The sequence below is a fragment of the Bombus fervidus genome, chromosome 10 (genome assembly GCF_041682495.2).
Source record: "Bombus fervidus isolate BK054 chromosome 10, iyBomFerv1, whole genome shotgun sequence".
NCBI lineage: Eukaryota > Metazoa > Arthropoda > Insecta > Hymenoptera > Apidae > Bombus > Bombus fervidus.
Window position 1 is genome coordinate 6,197,343 of NC_091526.1, and position 24,709 is coordinate 6,222,051.

General features: G+C 32.0%; 4 protein-coding genes and 2 long non-coding RNA genes across 14 annotated transcripts; 2 read left to right on the top strand and 4 right to left on the bottom strand.

Annotated features, from left to right (window-relative positions):
* Positions 1-781: 781 nt before the first annotated feature.
* On the bottom strand, positions 782-3,539 carry LOC139991402 (adenosine deaminase). The gene is made up of 4 exons (XM_072011430.1): positions 3,179-3,539; positions 2,240-2,831; positions 1,714-2,037; positions 782-1,313 (listed from the first exon to the last, which is right to left on the bottom strand). Exons 1-4 carry the CDS (start codon positions 3,384-3,386, stop codon positions 926-928), a joined length of 1,512 nt encoding a protein of 503 aa, XP_071867531.1. The 5' UTR covers positions 3,387-3,539; the 3' UTR covers positions 782-925.
* Positions 3,490-13,693, top strand: LOC139991407 (uncharacterized). 7 transcript variants are annotated; one of them, XR_011800833.1, is made up of 3 exons: positions 3,490-3,621; positions 11,174-12,154; positions 12,227-13,693. It is a non-coding gene; the product is annotated as an uncharacterized lncRNA (long non-coding RNA). The 7 variants fall into 7 exon arrangements; XR_011800834.1 differs by lacking the exon at positions 3,490-3,621 and having other exon boundaries at positions 10,722-12,154; positions 12,227-12,426; positions 12,577-13,693; XR_011800831.1 differs by lacking the exon at positions 3,490-3,621 and having other exon boundaries at positions 10,722-11,662; positions 11,937-12,154.
* On the bottom strand, positions 7,551-16,418 carry Hydr2 (abhydrolase domain-containing protein 2). The gene is made up of 7 exons (XM_072011433.1): positions 15,695-16,418; positions 10,130-10,302; positions 9,077-9,244; positions 8,370-8,556; positions 8,066-8,264; positions 7,828-7,978; positions 7,551-7,751 (listed from the first exon to the last, which is right to left on the bottom strand). The coding sequence occupies exons 1-7, from the start codon at positions 15,847-15,849 to the stop codon at positions 7,582-7,584; spliced, it is 1,203 nt and encodes a 400-aa protein (XP_071867534.1). The 5' UTR covers positions 15,850-16,418; the 3' UTR covers positions 7,551-7,581.
* On the bottom strand, positions 9,370-10,122 carry LOC139991410 (uncharacterized). The gene is made up of 2 exons (XR_011800836.1): positions 9,535-10,122; positions 9,370-9,500 (listed from the first exon to the last, which is right to left on the bottom strand). It is a non-coding gene; the product is annotated as an uncharacterized lncRNA (long non-coding RNA).
* A 1,362-nt stretch (positions 16,419-17,780) lies between the features above and the next one.
* Smc5 (structural maintenance of chromosomes 5) lies at positions 17,781-23,870 on the bottom strand. 3 transcript variants are annotated; one of them, XM_072011418.1, is made up of 15 exons: positions 23,549-23,870; positions 23,018-23,095; positions 22,610-22,937; positions 22,211-22,549; positions 21,958-22,086; positions 21,687-21,894; positions 21,470-21,601; positions 20,868-21,392; positions 20,663-20,792; positions 20,347-20,593; positions 19,811-20,218; positions 19,498-19,725; positions 19,246-19,425; positions 19,090-19,185; positions 17,781-19,011 (listed from the first exon to the last, which is right to left on the bottom strand). In XM_072011418.1, the coding sequence occupies exons 2-15, from the start codon at positions 23,074-23,076 to the stop codon at positions 18,868-18,870; spliced, it is 3,153 nt and encodes a 1,050-aa protein (XP_071867519.1). In that variant the 5' UTR covers positions 23,077-23,095; positions 23,549-23,870; the 3' UTR covers positions 17,781-18,867. The 3 variants fall into 3 exon arrangements, with proteins under 3 accessions (XP_071867519.1, XP_071867520.1, XP_071867517.1); XM_072011419.1 differs by lacking the exon at positions 23,549-23,870 and adding an exon at positions 23,237-23,283; XM_072011416.1 differs by lacking the exon at positions 23,549-23,870 and having other exon boundaries at positions 23,018-23,323.
* LOC141445838 (uncharacterized) lies at positions 18,381-18,665 on the top strand. The gene has a single exon (XM_074111920.1). The coding sequence runs from the start codon at positions 18,381-18,383 to the stop codon at positions 18,663-18,665; it is 285 nt and encodes a 94-aa protein (XP_073968021.1).
* Positions 23,871-24,709: the final 839 nt, after the last annotated feature.

The window sequence follows — 24,709 nt, forward strand, 5'->3', positions numbered from 1 at the left end:
TTTCTTTTAATTAAATCAGTTAAGATAGATATCTCTGTATTATTATATACTCGTGTCGCATAATTATTTATATAGTCCTATAATCTTTGTTTGTTTGCTTATAGATAACGCACTCTGATATATGTTTTAACAACTTATTGATTATAGTTTTATTAATTCTTATTAAGTGTTTGATGATTCTATCGTCCTTGATAAAGATCAGTTATATAAAAGAGAATAATTGTTATATCCAATTGTACTAGTATACATACTTTAAAGTCAATAGGTTTTCGTCTCACCACGTGACCTTTTATACCATTGAATTTGCGGTTAATAATGCGAAAGCGGAAGATAATGTTTGTATTCGGTAGTCTTACGCAACAAACAGTTCGAATCGCGCCTTTTTTACTGTTGGGTAATTACCACATATGTTCAGGCCGCGTCATTAAGCGTAATTCTATTCATTATTTTTTTCCAGACAACAGCAAAAAAGAAAAAGACACTGTGCGGCAGCTCCGCTTTCAATTCGGTAGTGCGGAGCGTCAACTTAATTATACGGTCGCGCGAGCAAAAGAAAAGGGATTTTAAATGAAATTAAATCGCGTATCAGCGTAAAGAACTCACAGAAACGTCTGTGGTGCGTAAATCGCGTTGCTTTATCTTTGGATGAAAGATATTATGCAGGGAACTGGTTTTATCAACAATTCAACATCAGTTGGCGTTAAGCAATGCTCGAGACGGTCATGCGTGAAACATGAATTAACGGACGTACGATTGTACGCGTGATAATAATTGCGAGCCGTTAACTAATCACAGAATCGTTTAAATTGCATTTCAGCAACAAGAAGGATTATCTATTTCTTACAAATTTTATTGAAAAAAACTAGTGTTGCTTTTTGTTTAATTATTTATTAATTAACCATTCGTCGTTTATTCATTTATGGTTTTAATAATTTTCAGATACTATGTCCTTGATGAATGTCTGCCATTTTCTTTCCCAGATATGTAACGCTTTCTGCATCTCAGAGTCATGCAGAGTACTATAGGCAAGTGAGTTCCATGCCAATTGTTTGAGACTTCTGAGATCAGCGTGCATCGACATGAGTGCCATAAAGCCTTCGTAAAAGTCGTAGCTGAGACCCTTTACACCCCATAATCCAGGATCATCGTTGGATATCACCACTGGATATCCTCCAGAGAACATCGGTCTAACAGCGTGATTTCGGAGGTCATCGACAAGTTTTAAAACTTGATTGGAGATCGGATTTATTTCGATAGCGATATTCATCTTTCTGACCAGTTCCAAGAGGAAGGGATGAGAGGTCAACGCGTATCTAGATAAAAATTATACAAAATGGAAATAAGAATTTCTGAAAGTTATGCTATAAATTGTCAATGTTTGAAAATTTTCTCTTTTATATTTGTAACCTTTCGCTTTTCTCTACAAACTGGATAAAATGATAAGATAAGCGATTTTTATTATTAGATTGGAGTTCTTCAATAGGGAAAGAACTTTCAAATTCCTCAGATATGTCTCAAAATATATAATTCTTATCGCGATTTCATCGATATTTGTTTAATCTTTATAGATATCCTAATCAATACGAAACGATTTATTACATGAAAAAATCATAGTGTAAATCTTTAGATACTAAGATGTCTAATTGCCTTGCTAATATATAATTATTCATTAATAGCAATTATAAAATTTCGCATACTATAAACTTTTCTTACCCGTGACCAATACGTTTGGTATTTAGTAAAATAGCATCAACGAGGTTTTCGTCGGTAGAAGCTCCCAACCAATTTGTTTCACCTGCGTGGAAGAAGAAACTAATATTATGTTCTTCAACGGTTTTCAATAAATCTGCGAAATACTCAAGCGTGTGTCCCAAATCTTCCTGTCCGACTAGATCAAATCCAGCCACAAAATTAGGATACAGCATTTTTATTCTTTTCAAAGTTTTTATATAATATTCCGCTGTTTTATAATCAGCAGATCGCACTGGGGCGTAGATCAATTTGGCTCCTATGAAGTCCGGATGTTTCTCCTTAAATCTGCAGGTAGTAAAGTAATTTATTGGTAATTAATCACGATCTCATTCTCTGTTTACTTAAATTTTATCAAAGCGTTTGCGTTTTTTGAATGTTTCCCACATAATTTTGATTTCTCGATTTAATCAAAATAAACACACGATAGAGAACATCAACAGTATGGTCGCTGCTACGTTTTCTATGAATAGAAAGAAAAATAAAGTACCTTTGAGTAAGATTCTCATAGATACCGACCAAATCTTCTGGTTGGTACTGCGTGCCATCGAAATCGTACAAATCTGGCAAGGTGGATCTAAGCTCAAGATACATTATGTTATCTTCGTATAGTTCTTCCAAACCTTGGAGGAAATGTTCCTCGTAAACAGGTTTGTACGTTAGTAAGGGGTCGATGAATGAGAATATACTCGTAAACTTCCGCCACGCCTGGTTAACGTTTGGATAGGCAAACGCAGGATTGTCACACTCCATCGTCATCTTGCTCCTGATCATATCGTTTACCTGGCGGCCTTGTTTAGGGTCTTCGCGTACCTTCTTCAGGAGCTGCCAGTCGCATGATTTGTCAGGTACTCGGAAGAAGTGCAATCTAACGGCTCCTTCGTCGAGGCAGACGTACAAATTGTCGCGGAATGTGATGTTATGATACAAGTAATCGACGTTAACGAGAGAAGTGTCGTGTACATGGAGCACCGCTCCTTTGGGCATACGACGAAGTAGTTGGAAGACCTTCGATCTCTCGATGTCCTTCTTCGCTTCGAGGAAGTTCCGTGCAGGGGCATACTGAGTAGGATCTTTGAAACCTGCGAGAATTTAATAGATCTATAAAACAATGGAGATAAAAAAAAATGAGACAATAAAAGATCATTTCAATCCGCGTGACTTTCCCCGCGAAGACAATTAAAGTAAGAATGAAAACAAAGAAAAATGGATCAGCAGACGATTTTTATTGTCCAGGAGAGACAAACAGTACGTCGATTCGTAAAATCGTTGAATAACAAGATTCCAATGATTACCGATACCATGTTGTTTATTTACAAATTAAACGCGCAAAGCTGAATAGAATTGAGGTTTCTATTTCGTCGCATAATCTATCAATCGAAGCATAAATGTTTCGAGACATTATGAACGTTTTAAACAGCAAACAAACCAGCATTCATTTCTTCTTGCTTTGCTTTCATTAGAACTTTGTTGGCGGCCTTTTCATCGTCGTTTAGAGTCAAATTGGCGCCTATCATCAGTCGTTCTTCGTGCTTCAATATTTCGTTCCGAAGGATTGTATAATTAACACGTGGAAAGGCGACATTCGCGGCAGCGTAGGCAAGCAATACTATGAATGGAAAAATGAATTCCTTCATGATCGTTGATCTATATCCGGCGAATGCTGCTCTGCTCAGTTGCACAGGAAAGCTAGTACCAGCGATCCGATCGCCTCGACTGTTTGCACTCTACTGGCTGATCTTTTCTACCAAGACGATTCCTACCACTGGTAATAACCTCCATAGATTCCTTGAATATATAAGACTGATGTTTGTTCAACTATCAACGTTCCAATTACAGCGCCTCGGACTTGTTTTACTATTTTAGATTTTGGTATGAAACGACTCTGTTTGCCTTTTCTGTTTTTTCCAATTAACGTCGTATAAATTTAAATTTATAGCATAGGAATATTTGGGGCTTAATTATAATTAAAAGCATTGAGATAATCGAGAGACTTAAAACTTTTTTTTTCCTCTTGAGATAAATTTTACGATATAATTTATCGATTAGTCCAAAAATTGGATATTTCTTTTGGACAGGGCGATGGATTTGTTTACATACTGTTTCACTGTAATTAATGAAGCAAAAAGTATGTTTATTGCTCTTTTAATAATCATTCGATAACACTATATCGTGTGTATCCTTGAATTAAATTACACGCAGGGTAATGACTTCAAAATAGATAATTATTCTTTTCGTTATAAACATCACGTAGAAAAGTATTATTGTATGCAAAATATTGTTCAATATACATGTGCAATATATGTAAGTACATGTTTAAGAAATACATTAATTATTGCACCATGTATAGCTAATACTATACAAATGATAAACTCAATTTCTCACAATCCAACAGTTCCAAAGTTACACATAAAATGCTAACACGAGGATTTGCCACACAAATTATCAAGCGTATACCTATCCGTGGAAACGATTTATTTAAAGTGCAGACAACTTATTTCGTTACAAACTGCAATCGAGAGACTGTAAATGCTTAATTCGCCAAGCGAAAGTACAAACTGTTCGCAGCAACCTCGCAAGATTATTTAGCTTCGTTTAAGATTTCCTCTCTCATTATCTTACTAATATATCAACGAGTTACACTGAGCACATATAAACAAAAATTAGTTTTTTATAGGATTCAATTATTATGAATTTTTATTATGAGGAAACCTCGTTCAGGTGATCAAAGAATCATGATAGCAGAACATAACTTAAGGCACTCTCTATTGTAAGCACATCGTGTTTATATAAATACTATTGACTCGGCTGTCAATCACATTCTAAAATATACGTAATAGTTTCATATTTATTATTTAGCCTTATTTATAAAGAGTTGTAAAATCAATTTGCTATGGAACGATTGTTGTATTGCAAATGGGACGTTATTAAAAAGAATTGCCAAAATTTTGCGAAATCAATGTGCGCGTATGGTAATGAATTTTATGGTTATTTACAATAATTTATTTGCTTCCATTTGCTCGATAGATCGTATATTATAAATAGCTGAAAAACTACGACGTATGCATGTCGTATACCAATGTGGTATAAACCCTCGTAGTTTTATTAGTACCAATATATACAAGGTTAAATATATTATTATGATTGCAAAATATATTAATAATAACAAAACGATGATTATTAAATATCTAACAATTATAATTGCACCAACGCTAAAGTTCTATTTCTGAAGAAATAAATAACTTAAAGTCGTGATCATGATATATAAGTAATTCTACACCTAGATTCTTCACTGCACGAACGTGCATCAGTAACATTATTGTCTTGTGTTATTTCATGAGAATGTTCATAGACGATCGCAAACAATATTCGTAGAAAGTTAGAATACATTCAATTGTTCCAGACCGATATTTCGATGATTTACCTTAATATTATTAACGTTTAAGTTTGTGAAAGATATTATAATTGGACCAACATCTTTTGTATCTTTTTGTCCCGAATATAAAGAACTGAAATTAAGGTTATAGATTTTTATATTCGAAAATGTCAGTAATTTTATTTTGAGTGTCTTTTTATGCAAAATAATATAGTTTAATTATAATCAATCATATACTTGTAGAGCATAACTTCTTACTGTATTAGTTACTTTGTCAGAAAAACAAAAAACAGGAGAAAAGTATTAATATTCGGTAAAACGCAAAATTCTTTTGCGTTTTATTTTAAATGCAATTTATGATATACAAATTCATAAATTTCATTAGTATGAAAATGCATATGATATAAATAATTGACAAAAAGATGACGAACATATACAATAGTTATAGAAAAAATATATTCTTTAATGTATGTGTTTCATGCTAATAGTGTTTACTATGCTGTCTTTGTGATAAATTATGTCTAAATTAACCCATCAAAGATACCGCAAGATTCGCGATTTATTTTCATGTGATCGATATTTTGCAATATATACTTACATTTCTAAGATGAATTAAGAATGAATCAAGTTTTTGTACATCTTTGAAACACATCTGGTTTGCAAAATTAGTTAACGACATAATTTCCTCAGTTAGTTTGTCATTTTAATAATCTAGTACAGTGTGATATATTTTTCTAGACAAAATCCGAAATCACAATTAGGATAAAAATATATCGTGTCAGCAATATACGTAAAGTGATGCGATGTATAAAATGCCCGCATGGCGCTGTGGTCCGTACGGACTTTGGCTGCAGGGAACGAAACGGAAGTCCATACTCCGTACAGTGCACAGACGTTATCCCCAATGGGTTAATATCTGCCCCACATTATTGAAAGAAGATATGTAAATATAATGTTTTTGGGTTAAAGTTCGATAGCCCTTGTTTTTAATTTTTTTTCCATTATTCTTACGTCACGTAAGCATTCACTGAATTTACTCCGTCCCATGCAATTATTATATTTTTTGTTGTAATATATAGGACATCTCATTTGAGTTATTTATGTTCTATATTTTTGTTAATGATATAGAAGAATGTCTCCAATATTTTTTTGTACAATTAACTGAGAATTTTGAAGAATTCATTGTAGAACATTTGCAAGATATATCTGAATCACTAAGTGAAATAGAAAGTAGTAATATTTGCTCAAATATCGAATTTACTCGCCCAATGTATATGGAATCACGTGAATTACTAACACGAACATTAAAAATGAACATTTCCTCTAACACGAGATATATCATTCAAGAAATATTATTCTGGTTTATGTTTGAGCATCTTTATTAGTCGCTAGGATAAAACTTCATGAAGATTATACATGACACTCATCATGTAGACATAGAGAAAGATTATAGGTTGCTACAGCATCTAAAATACTAATTAAGAAAGAATTTTCAATTGTATAACAAAAATATCGTGTTTTAAAAAATGAGAAGATAATGTTTCTCAAGAATTATTCAACCGGTTGTCTATTAGGATATGTAATAGTTGTTGATGTTTTACCACAAGAAGAATATAGATTTATAAATTGGATCCAAAAATTCATCATGTTGCTTCGAAGATGCTGAATAAATGTATAAAAAATATACGTTAGATATGTTTATGCAAAGTAGCGCGTCTGTTATTGTTATAAACAAACAACGAATATTTATATATAGTAATAGAATTATCTCAGATGTGTATATCATGTGAAACGATCCATATACTTATAGTATGACGCACAAATAAATCCTGCAGTTTATTAATTCAAGTGATTCCATTATTGGGCGAACAAAGCTTTCTTTATTATGCATATTTTAGAAGTGTCGTGCTCAGTATCTTTGATAGAATTGTTGGCTTTCCAAAATCTACACATAAATTGATTCATTCCTTTTCTTTTTCTTAACTTTTAAAAATTTAATCCGAATCCCTATTTTCAGTCAATCGAGCTTTTATTAATCTCTAACGCGCCTCCAAAGCCAACCGTCTTCAGTGTACAATTTTGTAATGACATCCTTTTATCAAGCTGACTTATCAAAGATCCCCGAGTATGAAGCGTCAATAGCCAAGATATCGAAAAAATATAAATATAAATCATGTTATCGAAACTATGTATACTTTTTCAAGACGATCTTAAGAAATATAATTTAAACTCAATTCGCTTGCTCGAATTCGCGCTTGCAATGAACAGGATCCCAAGAATCTTGAAATCGTGCACACTTGATTTCACGCTTAACGTGTATCCGTTGTAATTCCTTGATGCTCGAATTAAGTTCGAATTTAAAATCTTTAAATAAGATCACAAATACGAGTTGTTGCTGCTTCACAGCTAAGAATGCATTACTCACAAAGTAATGATGACAGTGAAATTAAATTACGTTAAGAGGCTTTCAATAATTTATCCGCTTGTGCTAATGTGAGAGACCCTACGAGAGAGACCAGTGTACGGTCTAGCCATGTTATGGGGTTTGGATACAGGAGACCACCTTCATAAAATCCCAAATGTCCGCCGTGAGCCAGTTCCACATACAACGTGTTTGGACGAGTTCCTGAAACAGAAAAATGATACAAAATGTTTATAAAACTGTGATGAGTTGTAAATGCATAATGATTGCTAGTACACACTGGCATGTTCCTTGATAGGTTCCAGTAACATCTCAGGTACAATGGGATCATCCAATGCGTTGATGAATACCATAGGTGTCGTAATGTTATCTAAATAAAACAAAGAGCTGCTCCACTTGTACATTTCTTTCACGGATCTGAAGTTGTGGAGCTATACAATAATTAATATATAAATTAATATAATTGAAGCATAAATTGGTATCTAATAATATTTATACTATGTTAAGAAATATTTTACTTTTCTAGTGTATGCTTCATCAAGTTCCGGTAAAGTTGCAGCAGATATGATATCCCATTCGTTTAGATTATACTTTTGTTTAACTTCCTCAGATAACAAGATATTTTTATGTTTAAGTATAATATTCTTCACAGATTCTGTCATTATATACAGGTAGAAACGTCGAAAATTCTGCCAGTTAAGTAGGAACTTTGTACCTCTATACATAAATTGAACAGAAAGCAAGAAGTCTATAAGTAAGTCATTTTTCACAGTCATCATTTTTCGTAAGAAATTTATTTATGAAAAAATGATATGTACTTACTCAATGGCATTATATCCTTGGCAAATAGATATGCCACCGATTATATTAGATAACTTATTCGATCTTCGTTCTCCTAAGTACTTGGTCACAAGGTTGCCGCCCAAGCTAAAGCCAATGCAAATTATTTTTGTATTCGGATGCTTCTCCATCAAACTTTGTAGCATCATGTGATAATCATCGGTGTGACCTGTAATATGCAGATCGAGCTAAATGTCAATCATAAATTCAATTAACACCATCTCGATTAAACCTCTCGAAATCTTTGAGACTCTCACAAAGTAGGCTCTATTAATATATATCATTCAAGACAACCACGCAAAAATAGTGTTCTTCTAGAAATTACTGGAAGTTATACCAGACAACTTCTTCGGAAGATAGAAAAAAATTCTCTGCATCGTTCTCTTTTTCTGTAATATTTTCATCAATCAACAGATTAATAAAACAATATAATTCATAATTAACAATGATACGTATGAGAATACAAATCAAATAAGTTACAATTGATTCTTTCTTCAGTAATAAAGATAACAATAAATAGAAAAAATAATAAAATTGAACACAGATAAATAAAAGTCAACATAAAAAGTATTGCAAGGTCGAAATGCACGTAAATAATGATTAGAGTATAAAGTCGTTAATTTAGCTTGGTAATATTGTAAACGTACTAGTATTTCCATAATAATATGCTATTGCGTATATACACGTACCGTACGTAAAAATTCGCGGTGCAGTGATCTTGACACTAGAAAGGACTCCAACGTGATTAAGTACTGCACATCGGTACCCATGGCACTGTGCAAAATGTACGAAAGTTCTGATATAAACACTTTCAGAACTATTACAAATCCCAGGACAGATGGCAATTGTTACATCATCTGTAGTAAAATAAAATATAAAATATTATATCGAATTGATATACATGCAGAGTACAGAGGTTCATTCTTATTCCTAAAACAAATTAATATTTTCCTTCCTTTAGATGAAAGCCAAAGACTCTTCAAATGACTCATTAACATGTCGATATTGTTATACCAACAGATATCTCTTCATAAGCTTAATATGTATGCTAAATATTGACATTATTCATTGCAATTATATTCAAAGAATACCATGATGTAGAATATCATCTATCTATGATTGGACACACACACACACACACACACACACACACACACACACACACACACACACCGTATAGATATACGTATAGATTGCTTCACTCGACCATTAAACTTTATTAGTTTTATTAAGCCTCCTTATCTTTTTACCAAGAAACGTTAACTTTAATTATATAGCAAGTTTATCAGTTATAACACGCTTCAAAATCGCGAAAACTATTTAATCTATACCGTGTTACAACAAACTATCTGGTCAAGGTTTCTTTAATCTTCAATTGGTATGATAGAGTCAGAATGATTTGCATTCCTATAGGGGACTGTATTGATTCGTAGGCTATCCTTTGTTTCAGACATAGCGCTTTCAATCTTTAATCTTTATTGAACTTTTAGCTGCAAGTGTGAGAGTTGAATGATCAAAGAAAGTCAAAGTCGAAATTACGTTAGTTAAAACTCAATCATCAAAACAAATAATCGAACTGTGCTCTATTACATCACTCTACGGATGCATACATCCATATTCAACATAAGATAAGCGAAGAAAACTAGCAAATTATACAGTTTTTTTCAGTTGCAACCAATAGAACTTCAATATGAATTTTTCATAGTATCTTCTTATGATTTAAAATTTTCAGTGGAACAGACCTTCGTAATCGTTAGTTAGTGGTTGATAAAGATCGTAAGTGAGAGTGGTCTCATCCGGAAGTCCTATGTACACTCGTTCTCCAATCGGCCAAGGGCAACGGACGCGACCAATAATACTGTGGACGATGGTCTGTACATGGCCACTGAAACCCCATAGCCTTGTTGGTTTGTACCTGAAATACATAAACGAGCGTGATGTAATATTTTTATCATTGAAACATATCACGAACGGCAACTTCACCTAGTTTCCAAGCGAACAAATCTTACACAAGATGCATTTTCAATTTCGCGATACGATTCACATCTCGAAGGCGCTTGGAATATAATCAAAGTTCATAAGTAGCGAGTTAACAAACGATTTACATCTCAAAGCTACTTCCGATGAAGTTACAAACGTACACAGAGCACTTCATTTCCCTTGTTACTGTGTAATGATATTATCCGATATTTACATATAATTTATCTCTTCTAAATTTGCAGTTTACCAGTTTATACTTCGTAGTATCACGAGGAAACGGAGAATATTTAAAAATCACGTAATAAGTAAAAGCAAAACACGCAGAGTAGATCTCTATTTAATCTATTTTGTATTCAATTTGTGGAAAATGTACATTGTCGCATGAATGGGTAGTCTAATCATAAACCACTACTTCCCTGCAGTACCAAGAAACTTAAGCAGCTTTTATGTCTTAAGAATTTAAGCAGTTTTTGAAAGGTAAAAAATCGTAAGAAAAAGTAAAACTGAGAAAACTACTAATCACTGTAGCAAAAGATGGAAAACAGGTCACGGTGGTAATTCGAAAGCAGTCATAAACTATTTTAGGGATAAGTATATGCGGTTAATAACCAAGCGTAAAATTTCTTCCACACTTTGTACATCTCTGACTTACTAACCCGCGCAACTCAATTTCTTTTTCGACTCGTTGATCTGGATCTATGGTATACTATGTGCACGCAGGCTCGTGTTTAATTCATTCTTCAATTCTACCAGGCCAGGAAACAACCATTCAACGCACGTGAAAGTGTGTTTCTCTTCTTTCGTAGCAATTCTACGCAATTTTTACCGGGAGTAAAAGCGAAGTTAAACGTGACAGCGAAACATTAAACTTCTTCGTTGCAATGTACAAAGAAAGAATCGCTAGTGGATCAGTGGAGCATATACGAAGCCGTAAAAATTACTGGCATCAAGCAGTCAGTACTGGTGGAAAATATAACCTGGCCCGTTAATGGCACGGCAAAGAAGATCGCGGTTATTATTTTCCTGTGGAAAGGTTTCCTTAGGGGCATCGTAGCCTGATCCAAGAATGCCTACGTTTTTCACCTAGATATTAAATAAATTGTACTATTCAAACGAGGACAATGACTTTTTCGGAGGAATTATTTACGACCTTACGAACCAAAGTAGATCAGATGTAAAATTTTACATCGATTTCTACTTACTTCAGTGGGTAATGTGCTATCCTTTTGAGGAAAGATAAAGGCCACATTCTTTGTGAACGCCCAATTGCTGCGAACGTAAGGAAAATTTTACAGGTTTGACATTCCTTTTTAATTACTTCTTCGCTAATACGATACGTGCGAAGCATTCTTCGATATCAACACGTCATAAGTATGTGGCCGTCGGTGGAAGAGATATGTATAATGCTTATGATGAAATCATCAAAGTTTGCTTGTATGATTCAACAACCGAAATAGCCATCGGTGACATATAACGGAATATACTGAGTAAAGGATATTTTCTACAATTGTATCATTAAATTCAGGATTCTTCCTTTCTTTGCAATATACTTGAAAAAATTGTTTACAGTATACAGTTTGGTAAATTGGGATTTTAGAAATACGCGATTTTCTACTTTTCACGTAATGCATATATATTACAAAGAAATCTCATATGCCAATCATATAAATGACTTCTGCAGACCGAGATTCCAGCTACTAACTACGTACATATACGTGCGACTAGATCAACGTGTGTCACCATGTAACGTATTAATTTACAATCTCGTCGTATCTCTTCAACCAACAGTAAGTACGTCAAGTATTTTTCTTCTGTCTTTACGAGTTAGTGTAATTTAAAATTTCCTATCATTTAATTAGAAGTATGATAATAATGGTGCTGGAAAGTAGCATTACTTATAAAGATAATCATCGTTGACAAATCAAAGATACAACGAGCAAAAATCGTTTTACGATTAAAATATCGCGACTTTCTGTTGCGTGTTGAGGTAAATGAAATTCAGAATGTCACGCAACAGAGTAAAATTTCGCTGTCGCGCACAGATTGATCGAAGAAAAAGGTGAAATTCTCTTCGTCCCTTTTAAATTATGAATATGCATTCGTGAAGTGTTTCAAGTCTCCTGCGATTAAATAAATAGAATTATGTGTTTACGATTTAACGAGATTGCTCTTGAGATATATTTTTCTTTACTATAAGAATTCTTTTTAGCAAGTGGTCGCAAACAATCACGATGACAGAGAGGGCTTTTACGATTCACACGAATGTAATTAATAAGACAGGTCGTTAAATTTTTAATTAGAAGCTGGACGGCCGTTAATGGAAGGAATTATACGTTTCTCGCTATCAATCTTCTCTTCGTACTCGTATGTAACGAAGTTACGTACGTTTTACAACATTTGCTGCTGCTTGCAGTCACGACCAGCGTATAATCGATCAAAGGCGGGTATTAAGTTCGCTTTTTTATTTTTTTATGTGTTACGATAACGATTCGTGCGACAGGTTGTTACGTATCAAAATCGAGCGATAAATGTAGACGACTGTTTATTCGCGGGAAAACGTATCACGAGAACGACACCTTATCGTTTTGGAAAATTTCTTTCCGATTTATGATGGTCAAAAGGTGAACATCCTTTTCTACCAACTAAAATTTCTTTCTAACGTTACGCCATCATTTTTCATCGAGGGAGGTTCATCTAAAAAATTACAAGAAAGAGATAAGACAAAGAATTTGTCACAATTTTTTAATTAAAGGAAATAGCTTGCCCGAGTGCAGATGTTTAAATATCCAACGCAGAAAGCTGACGATTATCCACAATATTTATAACTTATATGTACAAGGATTTTATTGAAATTGGAGTATAACAATAGTCGTTAAATCCACATAACCAGAAACAAATTGTGCAATAGTAAGTAATTGACAATTCAGTATGTACACGATTCGGTTTGCAGGAGAGAGAAGGGGCTGAGAGAATCGAGGTAATTATCAATTTCCTGTCTATCTTTTGGAAATTAACTCGTTCAATCAGGGTTCGATCACTGGAACGACTTTCGATCGTCATGATGTGAAACTCTGCCATTGAAGATGATTCCATAGTATGTAAATGCATAGCATTACGAAAAGGGATTTCGTTCTACAAAAGTAAAAGCGAATACAACGAGATTGTTAAGAAACGCGATCACTCGATAAAGTGAAGGAAGTCTCTCTGTGGAAATGCGTCGGTTGAATAGCTTATTATTAGTCAACGTCGTCTTTTCTGGAATCGAAGATATCACGGAAAGCATTTGCATCCGCAATCAGAAGAATATGAAACCAATGCAGTCTTTGGCGAGTGTCATATCACAAAGTTCTAAAAATACATATGTAAATATATGAATTTTGTTTCTTCTTGGAATTAATGAGGTCGCGATTACATGAAAAATTACGTTTTTTCTTGCACGCTATAATCTATGGTTTAAGTCTTTCGTAGAACATAAGAAATAAGTCTCCTAACGTATATAACAATACGATTCTACTAATAATAAAATGGAACAGAAGAATCGTTCTTTTTTTCAGTTTCTTGAACTGAACTATTTAAGAGATCTACCACTGTTGTAATTATCTCCTGTTTATTACACGTAATCTTCTTTCAGAAATATTGATATTTAAAAAGCGTCCTGATATAAATATTTTCAAGATTTCTTTAATATATAAAATCGATTTACGGTAAAATACGTAGAAAGTTATACGATCAAATGCATAAATCTCATGTAATGATAACTCATTGAACGTTCAACTTGCTCTGATACGTCCGTTTCGGTGAATCATTTTTTTTTTTTTTTTCAGAAAAGAACTGCTACATTTTTCCAGCGAGCTCATGTTTGGATATATAAGTGACCAGTTCAACTTGCATACGCCTTCTTTATTTTAATCCAGAACATGATCGATGAATTATTGGTTCCTTGAAAATTTCGATATGAACCGTAATTTGTTATTTTCTTTACAGATACGGTCGTTGGATTATTCCACTCTTTGTCTGTGTAATTCCAAAGACATTTGTATTAATAAAACGACGCTTTAAGTACGATTTGCTTTAATTTCAGATAAGCTCTCAACAACAATGTGTAGAGTTCGTTGCAGTGTTCTGATAAATGTGATGCAAACATACTTAAGCCATTTATCCAGTGAGGTCATAGCCAAGAGCAGAACAAGACATTATGCAATACTAAAAATGATAGAACAATGCTAACGATTACACTGTCTGCATCCTTTTCCAAATTATATCATCTCGATTCGATTTATCTACTTTACCTCTTCTCACGATAATTTTGTCCAAAATTTCAATGAGATTTATTCAAGATGAAATTTTAATTTTACATGTATTTTGATTTGTAAATATCTAAACAAGGTGAGATACTTCTCCGGATTAATGTTACAGTAATTTTGAATCACTGATTATAGCGACACTAATGTATATGATGTATAATTATAATTATTTTATGGCGGAAGAATATTTTTAAAACGCATACTATTTTGAAGGAACTGGTTAAAGTTAATACAGACTTGCACAAAGAAATTGAAGTAAATTACTAAACTTTTTTTTCTTGTATTCCCATTTTTGTGAATGAGAACATATTTTATGTTCAGGAGGTGTATTTAACAATATAAGGTTACTAAAACTTATTTATGCTTTTCTTACAGGTGTTTATTATTAATAACTAGATTAAGGATATTTATGCACATTCGTATTTTTGTAAATTTAATTTACAAGATGGAAGTTAGATAGAAAAAATACATAAATATTTGCAGTTTTTTAATAAAATAATGAATGACAAACTGTAAGAGAGACACGTACTGGTTTACTATCTATATTATATAGATTACAAAAGATATTATCAGAGGAATGTGACCGTGGTACAATGGGGTTGACATTAAGTTTTCTATAACGCGTATTAAGTGATGTAATTACGTAAATTGAGAGGGTCATTGTCTATTAGTGAAAACTAGATCAGGCCCGTGCTAAACGATTAAAATAAAACTTACCATTCAATCGTGCCTGACAAGTTTCGCGAATTTTCGGGCTTATCGGTCGGTAAATCGTATTCGAGACATTTCGCTATCGAGAATTTAACAAGTATAAATCTGATTAAAAAATAAAAGGTCCATTGTGTAAAATTTGTCACGTGTGGTTACTTATTTGTATGCAAGCAAGAAAAATATCCGGCGTACGGAGTTAACCTAACCTCACTTTCTCCCATGAACATTATGCAGCGAGATTCAGAATCTGGAGTTTTGCTAGTAGTGAAATAATTGATGAAATGAAAAAAGAAAGATCGTTGGAAAACTTACGGTTCTGTGATGACAGGAGCGATTTTAAGGATCGTCGTTAGGAATGACTGATCTTGACAGACGATCAATGGCTTCTGCGGTGCACTGTTTACGTTTAATATCCTGAACAGGATACACAGGATCACGGCGAATACGGCTAACAGCGCCGTGGACATGGTTCTCTGTTGCTTACGCCACAAAAATTCGATTTCTTCCTTTTTACGTTCCACGCCAATACCGAGTGGATATTGACGTACGAAAAGGAATGTTTAGGTTGATTGGTTGCTCCCTTGTGCAATGATATATGTATATGTATGTATGCTGGAGGAATACGAAGGACCTTCGGTCGCTACTGAGTCGGCGATGCACAAAATACGTGATACTTGCCGCGAGGACTGTTTGCGACTGTATTCCGCGTTTGTTTTACCGGCACTTGACGGTCGATTTGCGCGTGCCTATCAATGTACACATAGTTAAGTTCACGGAACCTCCATCTGTCCGCGTCGGTCGAAACTTCGATTCGGATTATGGGAGCAAAAAATCAGACCCAGCTAGATAGACGATTCCAAAACACAAGTTAAATTTTCAGATGGTCTGCTTATATATATGTACATACGTACACGGTCAGAGAGTTGTGTCTCGAATGCCGCGAATCGCAGTTGGTTCGCGGCGTTAGTTCGCATTCGCTGTTATTTAGAATCCTACTAGCGATATGGCACTACTTTCCTCTCTTTCTTTTCTCCTCTCAAAAAGTTACGCGTAATAATTTTTTAAACTATATCGCTAAATGTACAGATACAAGGTAGAAATTGGCTTTGAATTTTTGCATGTAATATTTACTCATAAATTTTAATGTTGGCTATAACTGAAGAGTTTAAACAAAAAATGATGTCAAGTATCCAGAGAGTAAAAAATATCTTTCTTCATGGAAAAGAATATAAATTGTTGTAAGTGCTAGAATAAGTGAATTTAGTACCTAGAGCTATTGTTAGGAACAGCTAAAATCATGTACAGTATCCAAAAAAAGTATTTGCACATCATTATATTTGTAATATAGTATTTACATACTAATTAATTAGGCTCAAGTATATTAAATTTTGTACCATTTAGTAGTACTTTTATAGAATTTTAAAAATTTGATGCTATGAAAATGAAATATGGGACCTGATAATTTATCGTTTTATTGGAAAATAAGGGTATGTGCGAATACTTTTTATAGTCACTATATATCAACTTTAAACCAATATTTTTTATTTACATTGAGAATCTTCACTTCCATCATTTGCCACTTCAACTCTATAATTCAATGCCAACAAAAATTGTTACGAGTATAATTTACTGAATTATGTTATGTTGAAATTAAAATTACTATACGTAAGTGGTGAAAAAATTTTATAGTACAATCTTTTTCTTTGAAAGAAGCAATTTTGTTTTATTATTTTTATTAATTGAGTGTGTGTATCTAACTCCATCATTCTGTATCCGATGATATTTACCTTATTTTATAGTTTTCACTTTAAAATATCTCACTGTAACGAACAAATAAATGAATGTCTCCACGATTACTATATAATTAAATTTTTATATTTCTCACACATGAATAATGGAAAGCGACTATACTTTGATAAGGACGTCCGTACATTGTCCCCTTACGGCAAAACGATTCTATTCGCGTTTTTGGAGCACGGTCGAATCTTTTTCGAGGCTGCGAACGATTCACGAAGGTAATCGCGAAATATCGTGTCACTGACCCGTTATATTATTTGACAACACTATAGGAATTCTTGGGCCATAATTAAGGTTAAAGTCAAGGTTGTTCGGTCTATTAGCTGGATCGATACTTCGATAATTAGTCGATGCGGAAACGATTTCTATTTTACGGGTCGATGTCACAAAATGCGATTGTTGCACAGTTTTAAAAATCGCGTTGTGCAGAGTGGTTGGTTTTGCAGCTTCGTATTTTAAAATATTTTTAATAATTATTAACGCAGTGACTGCCACGCGAGTTTTATGCATGTATCTTACCCTGGGAGCCACGATATATTGAGATATTATAACATTTAATTTTTGCCAAATATTATATTATATTTGCTGATTTCTTTTGATAATGTCATTTAAATCATTCACATCTTTGAAAATATTTTAGCCTATGAAAGTTATCTTATTTTAATCAGTTTACCAAATATAATAAAACGTGAATAATTTGTTACTTCAATTTGTTTAACTGTCCATAAGTGTATTTTTTATATATGATATATCAAATGTTTTTGAAAAAATGAATGAAGATTGATGATTAACAAGTATCAAGTGATACTTGAGGTAGTTTAAAAAGAGTGCATGACACTCCCATAATTGAAAAATTCATTGAAAAACCAATACTTTGAATTGTAATTTGCTTCCAACGGAAATATTATGCGATATAACTGATAAACGATCGCATGTACTCTTTTACGTCGTAATTCTCAGATATTTGAAATACATCGTTGCAAAAGAGTTGAAATTATCGATGTGTGTATATGTGTCTGTGTCATAGCAACCATTATTGAAATAACCACGTATCTAGTAACGACTTACATATAGGATGATATAATAATTCGGCGATGTTTCTCGTTATTAAGATGCTTAGAAATGATATAGAATTTTATGTTGTAATTTGAATCATCTTTTACAAAACTACTTGTATTAATTCATCCAACTGAAGGATAAGATGCGAGGAAAGAGTAAAAAGAAAATGGCCAAAAATAATGGCAAGAATGAAAAGAAGGGTAGAAACGGCAAGCACAGCAAGAACAATGGTGGTAAAAATAAGGGAACAAAAAGATCAAGAAAGAGTGGAGGAAGAGCAAAATTTACTATGGATATCTTTAATGAAGAGGTCATGGAAAATGCTTATTATACTTGCCATAATATTATGGATGTATTGAAGTGTAGAGGATTCCCTTGGCCCGAAGCACAAAAGAAGAAGAAGAAGAAGAAGAAGGGGAGGAAGTGAATAATAATCACCTAAAATGACTAGATACTTGTATGATAAGGTATCAATAAAATATATGTGTATATATATATTTTTTTGTCATAGAATTCACTCACGTTTCAAATATCCAGAAAAATATATCTGTAATATTCTGTGTAACTACATTTTTGACATAAACATTATAGTACATGTAGTAGTTAGACATAACAAAACATTTTAATTGTTAATCGTCATCCGTATATTCTATTGCCCTAACAATGAACTCACAATACTTTTCTGTATCAAATTCTGTATGATTGATCATGAACGCTCCATTGAACACACAATGGACTGTCACTGTCTCTGAATATTGTAAATCCGGTAGTAACTAGATAAAAATAAATTTGATATCGTTATTAGGTCAATTATTTGTATAATTGTATAGAAAATGATTAACATACACTACCTTTGGTGTGAGTAAAAAATACTGAGAACTATTTGCTCGTCCAGTCATTTTCACAAGCAAATTAAATACTCTTCTTTCATTCACAGCATCCATGCCCTGTGATGAAACAGAAATGTTAGAATAAAACGCTAATTGTATAAAATTCAATAAGAATACCTGATTAATTTCATCAACACAGCGAAATGGTACTCTTGACAATTCCTGAAGTGCAATCATATAAATAGCAGTGGTTACAGCTCTTTCTCCACCACTTTGATGATATCTTGTTAATTCTTGTAATTGGTCGGTATTTCTGAATTTTACCCTAATCTTGAGACCATACTGATCAAATTCCATCTATAAGCATTGAGATCTTTCTAAGTTCTCAAATAATAAGTATATCATCTATTTTATTTAATGGTAACTCACATGATTCTCCGGTTGTGCCAACACAACCTCACCAGCACAATCCATTGCTGAGAAATACATACTGAAATTAGAATTAATTTTTTCAATGGTTTGTGATAAAGACGTTAACCATTCTTTTCGTAACGATTCTATATTTTGTGTAGTTTTTTGTAATTCTTGTGTTTTACTCTGAATCAAATCTTTTAATTCGTTTATATTTTGTTCTACTTGCTCATATTCTTGTAATATCTGAAATTAAAGTGGATAACCAATTCATCTTTTATTTATCTTTTATTTACAAACTCATATTTAACTGTAATCTTTTGAAGCTCACATTTTCTCCGTCTATATTATTTCCCATACAAAACATTTTTGCTTGCGCGATATTCAATTCATTATTAATTTCCTCTATGGTCGGCGGCAATTTATTGAATATCTTTTTTATGGGTGCAAACGCACTGTCCGAGGCACTGATACCATTGGTAATTTGCAATGCTTGATTAAAAATTCTTTGTACTTCGTACTTCAGAGGTTGTAATTCCTGGCATAATTGCTTCACTTTATCTTCTGCTCCCTTGAGTCGCTCTCTCAAATCATGAGAATTGTTTATTTTCACTCTTAAAAATCGATTACGCAATGTTAATACATAGTCGGTTGTCTCACTGTCCATAATGCATTTAACAGACTCTACTAATTCAGTATTGTATGCCTTATACATTTTTATTTGCTTCTCCATAATTTTCTGTGGAATTTATAAATACACACATATATACATATATACATACATACATATATACATATATATATATATATATATATATATATTGTTTTTCTTAATAATACAAAAAATTATTTAATCTTTAATAGAACCTTTATTTCTTTAGTAGAAGATTTTTTTATTTCTTCAACAGTGGTTCTCCCATTTTGTAAATCTACAACTTTTTTCTCCACTATATATATTTTAGATCTCAGAGTTTGTACTTGTTGAAGATCTTGCTGATATTTGTTTCTGATAGCTTTTATTTTATCTAACATTTTATTTTGTTCATGTACTTGCTCATCAAGCTGTTTAACTTTATTACTTTCCTTGTTTTTCTTCTCTCGTAATACTTTCAATCTGGAAGAATATTTTAATTATAACTTATTCAAAATATTATAACTTTATCAAATAAAAATATCAACAAACTTTTCTTCAATGTTTAACATTTTTGATCTATCTAACACAATAGATAACATTCCTGTACCCGATACTGGTTGCATTCCGATAGACTTTTCTCCAGTGTACTTAGATCTATTTACCATATATACATTATTTTCTAAGAAATAAAATTAAGAAATAATGATCTCAATTCTATTCATTGCAATATACTAACGTATATCAATTTACTTACGACTAAAGTAACAACGTATATCGTTAGGTATACGATCGATGTTATCATCAACTTGATTTTTTCCTATGGGTATATTGTTTAAATTATACATAGACACTAAATATTTCATGATCGTGCTCGGAGCTTCAATCAGCGATACTAAGTAATGAGTAAAGCCAAATTGTTTAATGTGTTGCAATGGAACAATTGGATTCATAGAAACATCTTTCGCAGGATCGGAATGTACAACGTTTATTTGTAAATTCTGCTCGTCCCTTAAGTAATGCAACAACATGTTCATATCTTGTTTATCTTCACAAACAAATGCTATCATGTCCCGAAATGGAATGATATTTTCCAAATACTTCGCGTAAGAAGCTTCCTTCACGTTTATGTTAAGTAATATAGGTTCATGTATCATATTTGAAAATTTGTTACGATTTTCCCTTAGCCACTGCACTGCTTTATATGTATCAACACTTCTCTCTCTTAACAATTGTAATCGTTTTGCTTCAATATTAAGAGCTTGTAGTTCTGCTTCATGAGCTGAAAATTGTATTTTATTATATTTAAAAGCAACAAAAGTAATTTTAATAAAATAAAATAATTTAAATAAAATTTACATGCAATTTCAAGGTTTAGCTGGTCTTCTTTTTGTTTTGATTCTGAAGCTTGGCTTACTAACATATTAATGATATTCCTTTTCTTTTCTATGGCGGATATTATTTCTTGGCGCTGTTTCATTAAAATTTCCTCTGTAAAATATAGTATATTCTGAAAGTTTTATATTGTCTTAAAATATATTATCCCAAAATATAGCATAATTAAAATAGAACAAACCAGATTCAATATCATTTAACATTAGCAATAAATCGTTATCAAGTTTTTTTTTTTGTTTCTGCGCAATATCAATGTCGTGATCTCGAGCCTCTTCTATTTGAATTCTTTGCTTGCATGAATTTTCGCAGTCTTTAACATTATTTTCATAGTCTACAATATTGTCTATCATTTTCTTCAGTTTCATATCTTTGATCCTGATTTTATTTTTCTAAAATTGTAAAAAACATAGAATATATATTATCTTTTTTTTGTTCAAACTATGTGATCTTACATGGTCTAAAAGACAAGTTTGAAGCGATTGAATTTCTGACTTCATTCCTGCTATTGCATCATTAACAGGCTTTATTTCCGCTTCTAAATGTGCCACTTCAGCTTGTGCAGCATCCTTCATGTCTTTTAACTGCAAACATTAGCAATTATAAAATAATTACGTATATGGAGTAATGATTGAATCATAAAAATATAGATCCAAATAATCATGTAACGATCACGTAATCATTACTTTTATAATTTTGTGTTCCTACCTTAACTAGTTCTTTACGTTTTTGTTCATATAGTATCCATGCTTTCTTCTGTTTCAAATGTAAAATTTTCTCCTTTATTAATTTCTTTTCTTTTATACTACTGACACTTTCTTTTAAACTATCGTAAATCTGAGTTTTCGATTCTAGCAACTTTTTCTTACTTTCAATTTGTTTCTCTAAATTCTTATGGTCTATCCTATATTGTATCAAGTTTTTGTGACGTTCGACTATAATGGGACTACAAACAGATCTCTCTGTATTTTCTAACAATTCTTGTGCATTCATCTTTGAAAAATCTTGTACTTTATCTTGAGGGAGGAATTGGCAAAGATTATCTACCTGAAAGTTAAAAAGTGAAAGTAATTTTTATTTAAATGAATATTTCTTATATACACATACCTGTATGTTAAGACTTGCTGTTAGTTCCTGTATTTCTTTAATACCCGTTTGTCTATTATCAAGAAACCAGAAAGATTTCCCGGATTTGTTAAATATTCTTCGAATAACAATATCGTTGCTTTTTCCATTTTTAAGATGAATTTCAATCTCTGCTTCTTCACATCCTCTTTTTATATAATCCGTGACATGAGTGGCTCGACCAATGGTGGTAGGTTTACCTCCCAATCCAAGTACAATCGCACAAACAATTGTCGATTTACCAGTGCCATTAGGGCCAATAATAACATTTAAGTTCCTACCAGGTTTTACACAAACTTTATCATAAGTCCTGTAATAAAAGAAGATTTTATACATTTAAACTATTATTTCTTTATAAGTATTAAAAAAGAATGTTTAATCAGTACTTACACAAAATTTTCTAAATAAATATAAGTAATTATTCCTTTATCAATATCGTTATTACTCATGATGTTTCTTTGTACAAACCTTTAAATAAATTACATGAATTCATTATTGAGAAATTACTATTTAAGCGACTATTATATGATGTTTCATGATAAGAACATAAGAAATAGCAATTACTATATCTTATTAAAATTAATTCATAGAATTCTACTAATTATTTACTTATACTTCAAATTGCACAAGGGGTTTCAGTGAGAAGTAAACATAACCTATTCAAAACAAATGCATTCGGCTCCGAAAAATGTAACTATTCATAGGTTGTAGTTGTCAACAGTTGTAGGTCAACTTGTAGTTGTTTATGTTTGAACCAGTTTAAACATGTAGTAAACGATTATTGTAAACATTATGCGAATTATATAAATATATGTAAATTATGCAAACATATTTATTTAAAATAATAATATAAAGCATAATAATATAATTTCTTTTTAAAATTATATACGAATAATACATATTTCTATGATTAGTACTTACAGTTCCTTATATAATATTATTAATATTGTACAATTTGTTAAAAAATTACAGATTTATTTATTAAATTTGCGAAGTTTCTTTATTATTAATTTATGTTGATTATATGTAACAAAATAATTAAATTATGTGTAATTGTAATAGAATGGTTATAGCGTATGTATAAGCGATAAAAAATGACAAACTTATTTAAATGTGTCTGAACTCTTCTCTCTTCCAACTCAAAACTGTATATTCCTTTCAACAATAGAAAATGATTTTTTTTATCAAACTATAATGCAAATAACAGACTACTATATTTAGTCACAATATTAACTACAGGAAACTGACACATAAACTACGCACAAAGTAATGACGTCAAAAGATATAATTTGAATTGATAAACTTATTCTAGTGAGTAACTTTAACACGAATGTTTCCACTATCGTAGTACTTTTCATAAACGAAACATACATACATATGTTATTATGACTCAACTTATCATTAATACTAATTCTAGCTTTGTAACGAATATAAAAATCAGATAATAACCAAAATAACGATTCTAAATATTCTAATGAAGCCCCTCTTCAAAGATATTGTTATCTTTTAAAATATTTTCAATAAAAAACATTTCACAGCTGATAAAAACACGAAGTAAGAAATAAAATTGATAAATAGTGCATCATGAATTACTTTCATTTCGCTTCATCGATCAATTTTAATCGCGATAATGCTATTACTACCATATTTCCTGCAAGCCTTTTATGTTACGAAGCACCTTCCATTAGTGGATTGTATTATTCTTTTGCTTCAGATGATTGAATTTGATTCAAGTAGAATTGATTAAATTTCATTATTATTCAACAAACGATAACATTTACACTTTTTACGATAAGAGATATTTTTCCTTCAGGACAGTATAAAACGATTTCGAAGGCGAACGTAACTTTCGTATAAAAAATATAGTTTCGCTTGTTTCGTGAAGAATCTAAATATTTACATAAAAAATTACTGAAAACCATATTGTTTTAGCTCAAGTTCTTAAAATGTATAATCGATCAACGAAATTCGAGAGAAGATCAGTTAAAAAGTGTAAATCATGGTCGTCGTACTTCGATAGTTACATATCATTAATAAGTTTTACTGCTTTCATCAATCGTTTCATGGGATTTTTACCATGCA

What these genes read in the sequence shown, in the direction of transcription:
- LOC139991402 (XM_072011430.1), bottom strand. Translation starts at nt 3,386, where the DNA reads ATGAAGGAATTCATTTTTCCATTCATAGTATTGCTTGCCTACGCTGCC. An exon ending in TATGAGAATCTTACTCAAAG is followed by an intron (nt 2,038 to 2,239) that starts GTACTTTATTTT and finishes TACTACCTGCAG; the next exon opens with ATTTAAGGAGAAACATCCGG. An exon ending in ACCAAACGTATTGGTCACGG is followed by an intron (nt 1,314 to 1,713) that starts GTAAGAAAAGTT and finishes ATTTTTATCTAG; the next exon opens with ATACGCGTTGACCTCTCATC.
- Hydr2 (XM_072011433.1), bottom strand. Translation starts at nt 15,849, where the DNA reads ATGTCCACGGCGCTGTTAGCCGTATTCGCCGTGATCCTGTGTATCCTG. An exon ending in GCTCCTGTCATCACAGAACC is followed by an intron (nt 10,303 to 15,694) that starts GTAAGTTTTCCA and finishes TATGTATTTCAG; the next exon opens with GTACAAACCAACAAGGCTAT. An exon ending in CAAGGATATAATGCCATTGA is followed by an intron (nt 8,265 to 8,369) that starts GTAAGTACATAT and finishes ATTTATGTATAG; the next exon opens with AGGTACAAAGTTCCTACTTA.
- LOC141445838 (XM_074111920.1), top strand. Translation starts at nt 18,381, where the DNA reads ATGCGAGGAAAGAGTAAAAAGAAAATGGCCAAAAATAATGGCAAGAAT.
- Smc5 (XM_072011418.1), bottom strand. Translation starts at nt 23,076, where the DNA reads ATGAGTAATAACGATATTGATAAAGGAATAATTACTTATATTTATTTA. An exon ending in AAACTTGTCTTTTAGACCAT is followed by an intron (nt 21,895 to 21,957) that starts GTAAGATCACAT and finishes TTACAATTTTAG; the next exon opens with AAAAATAAAATCAGGATCAA. An exon ending in GCTAAACCTTGAAATTGCAT is followed by an intron (nt 21,393 to 21,469) that starts GTAAATTTTATT and finishes TACAATTTTCAG; the next exon opens with CTCATGAAGCAGAACTACAA.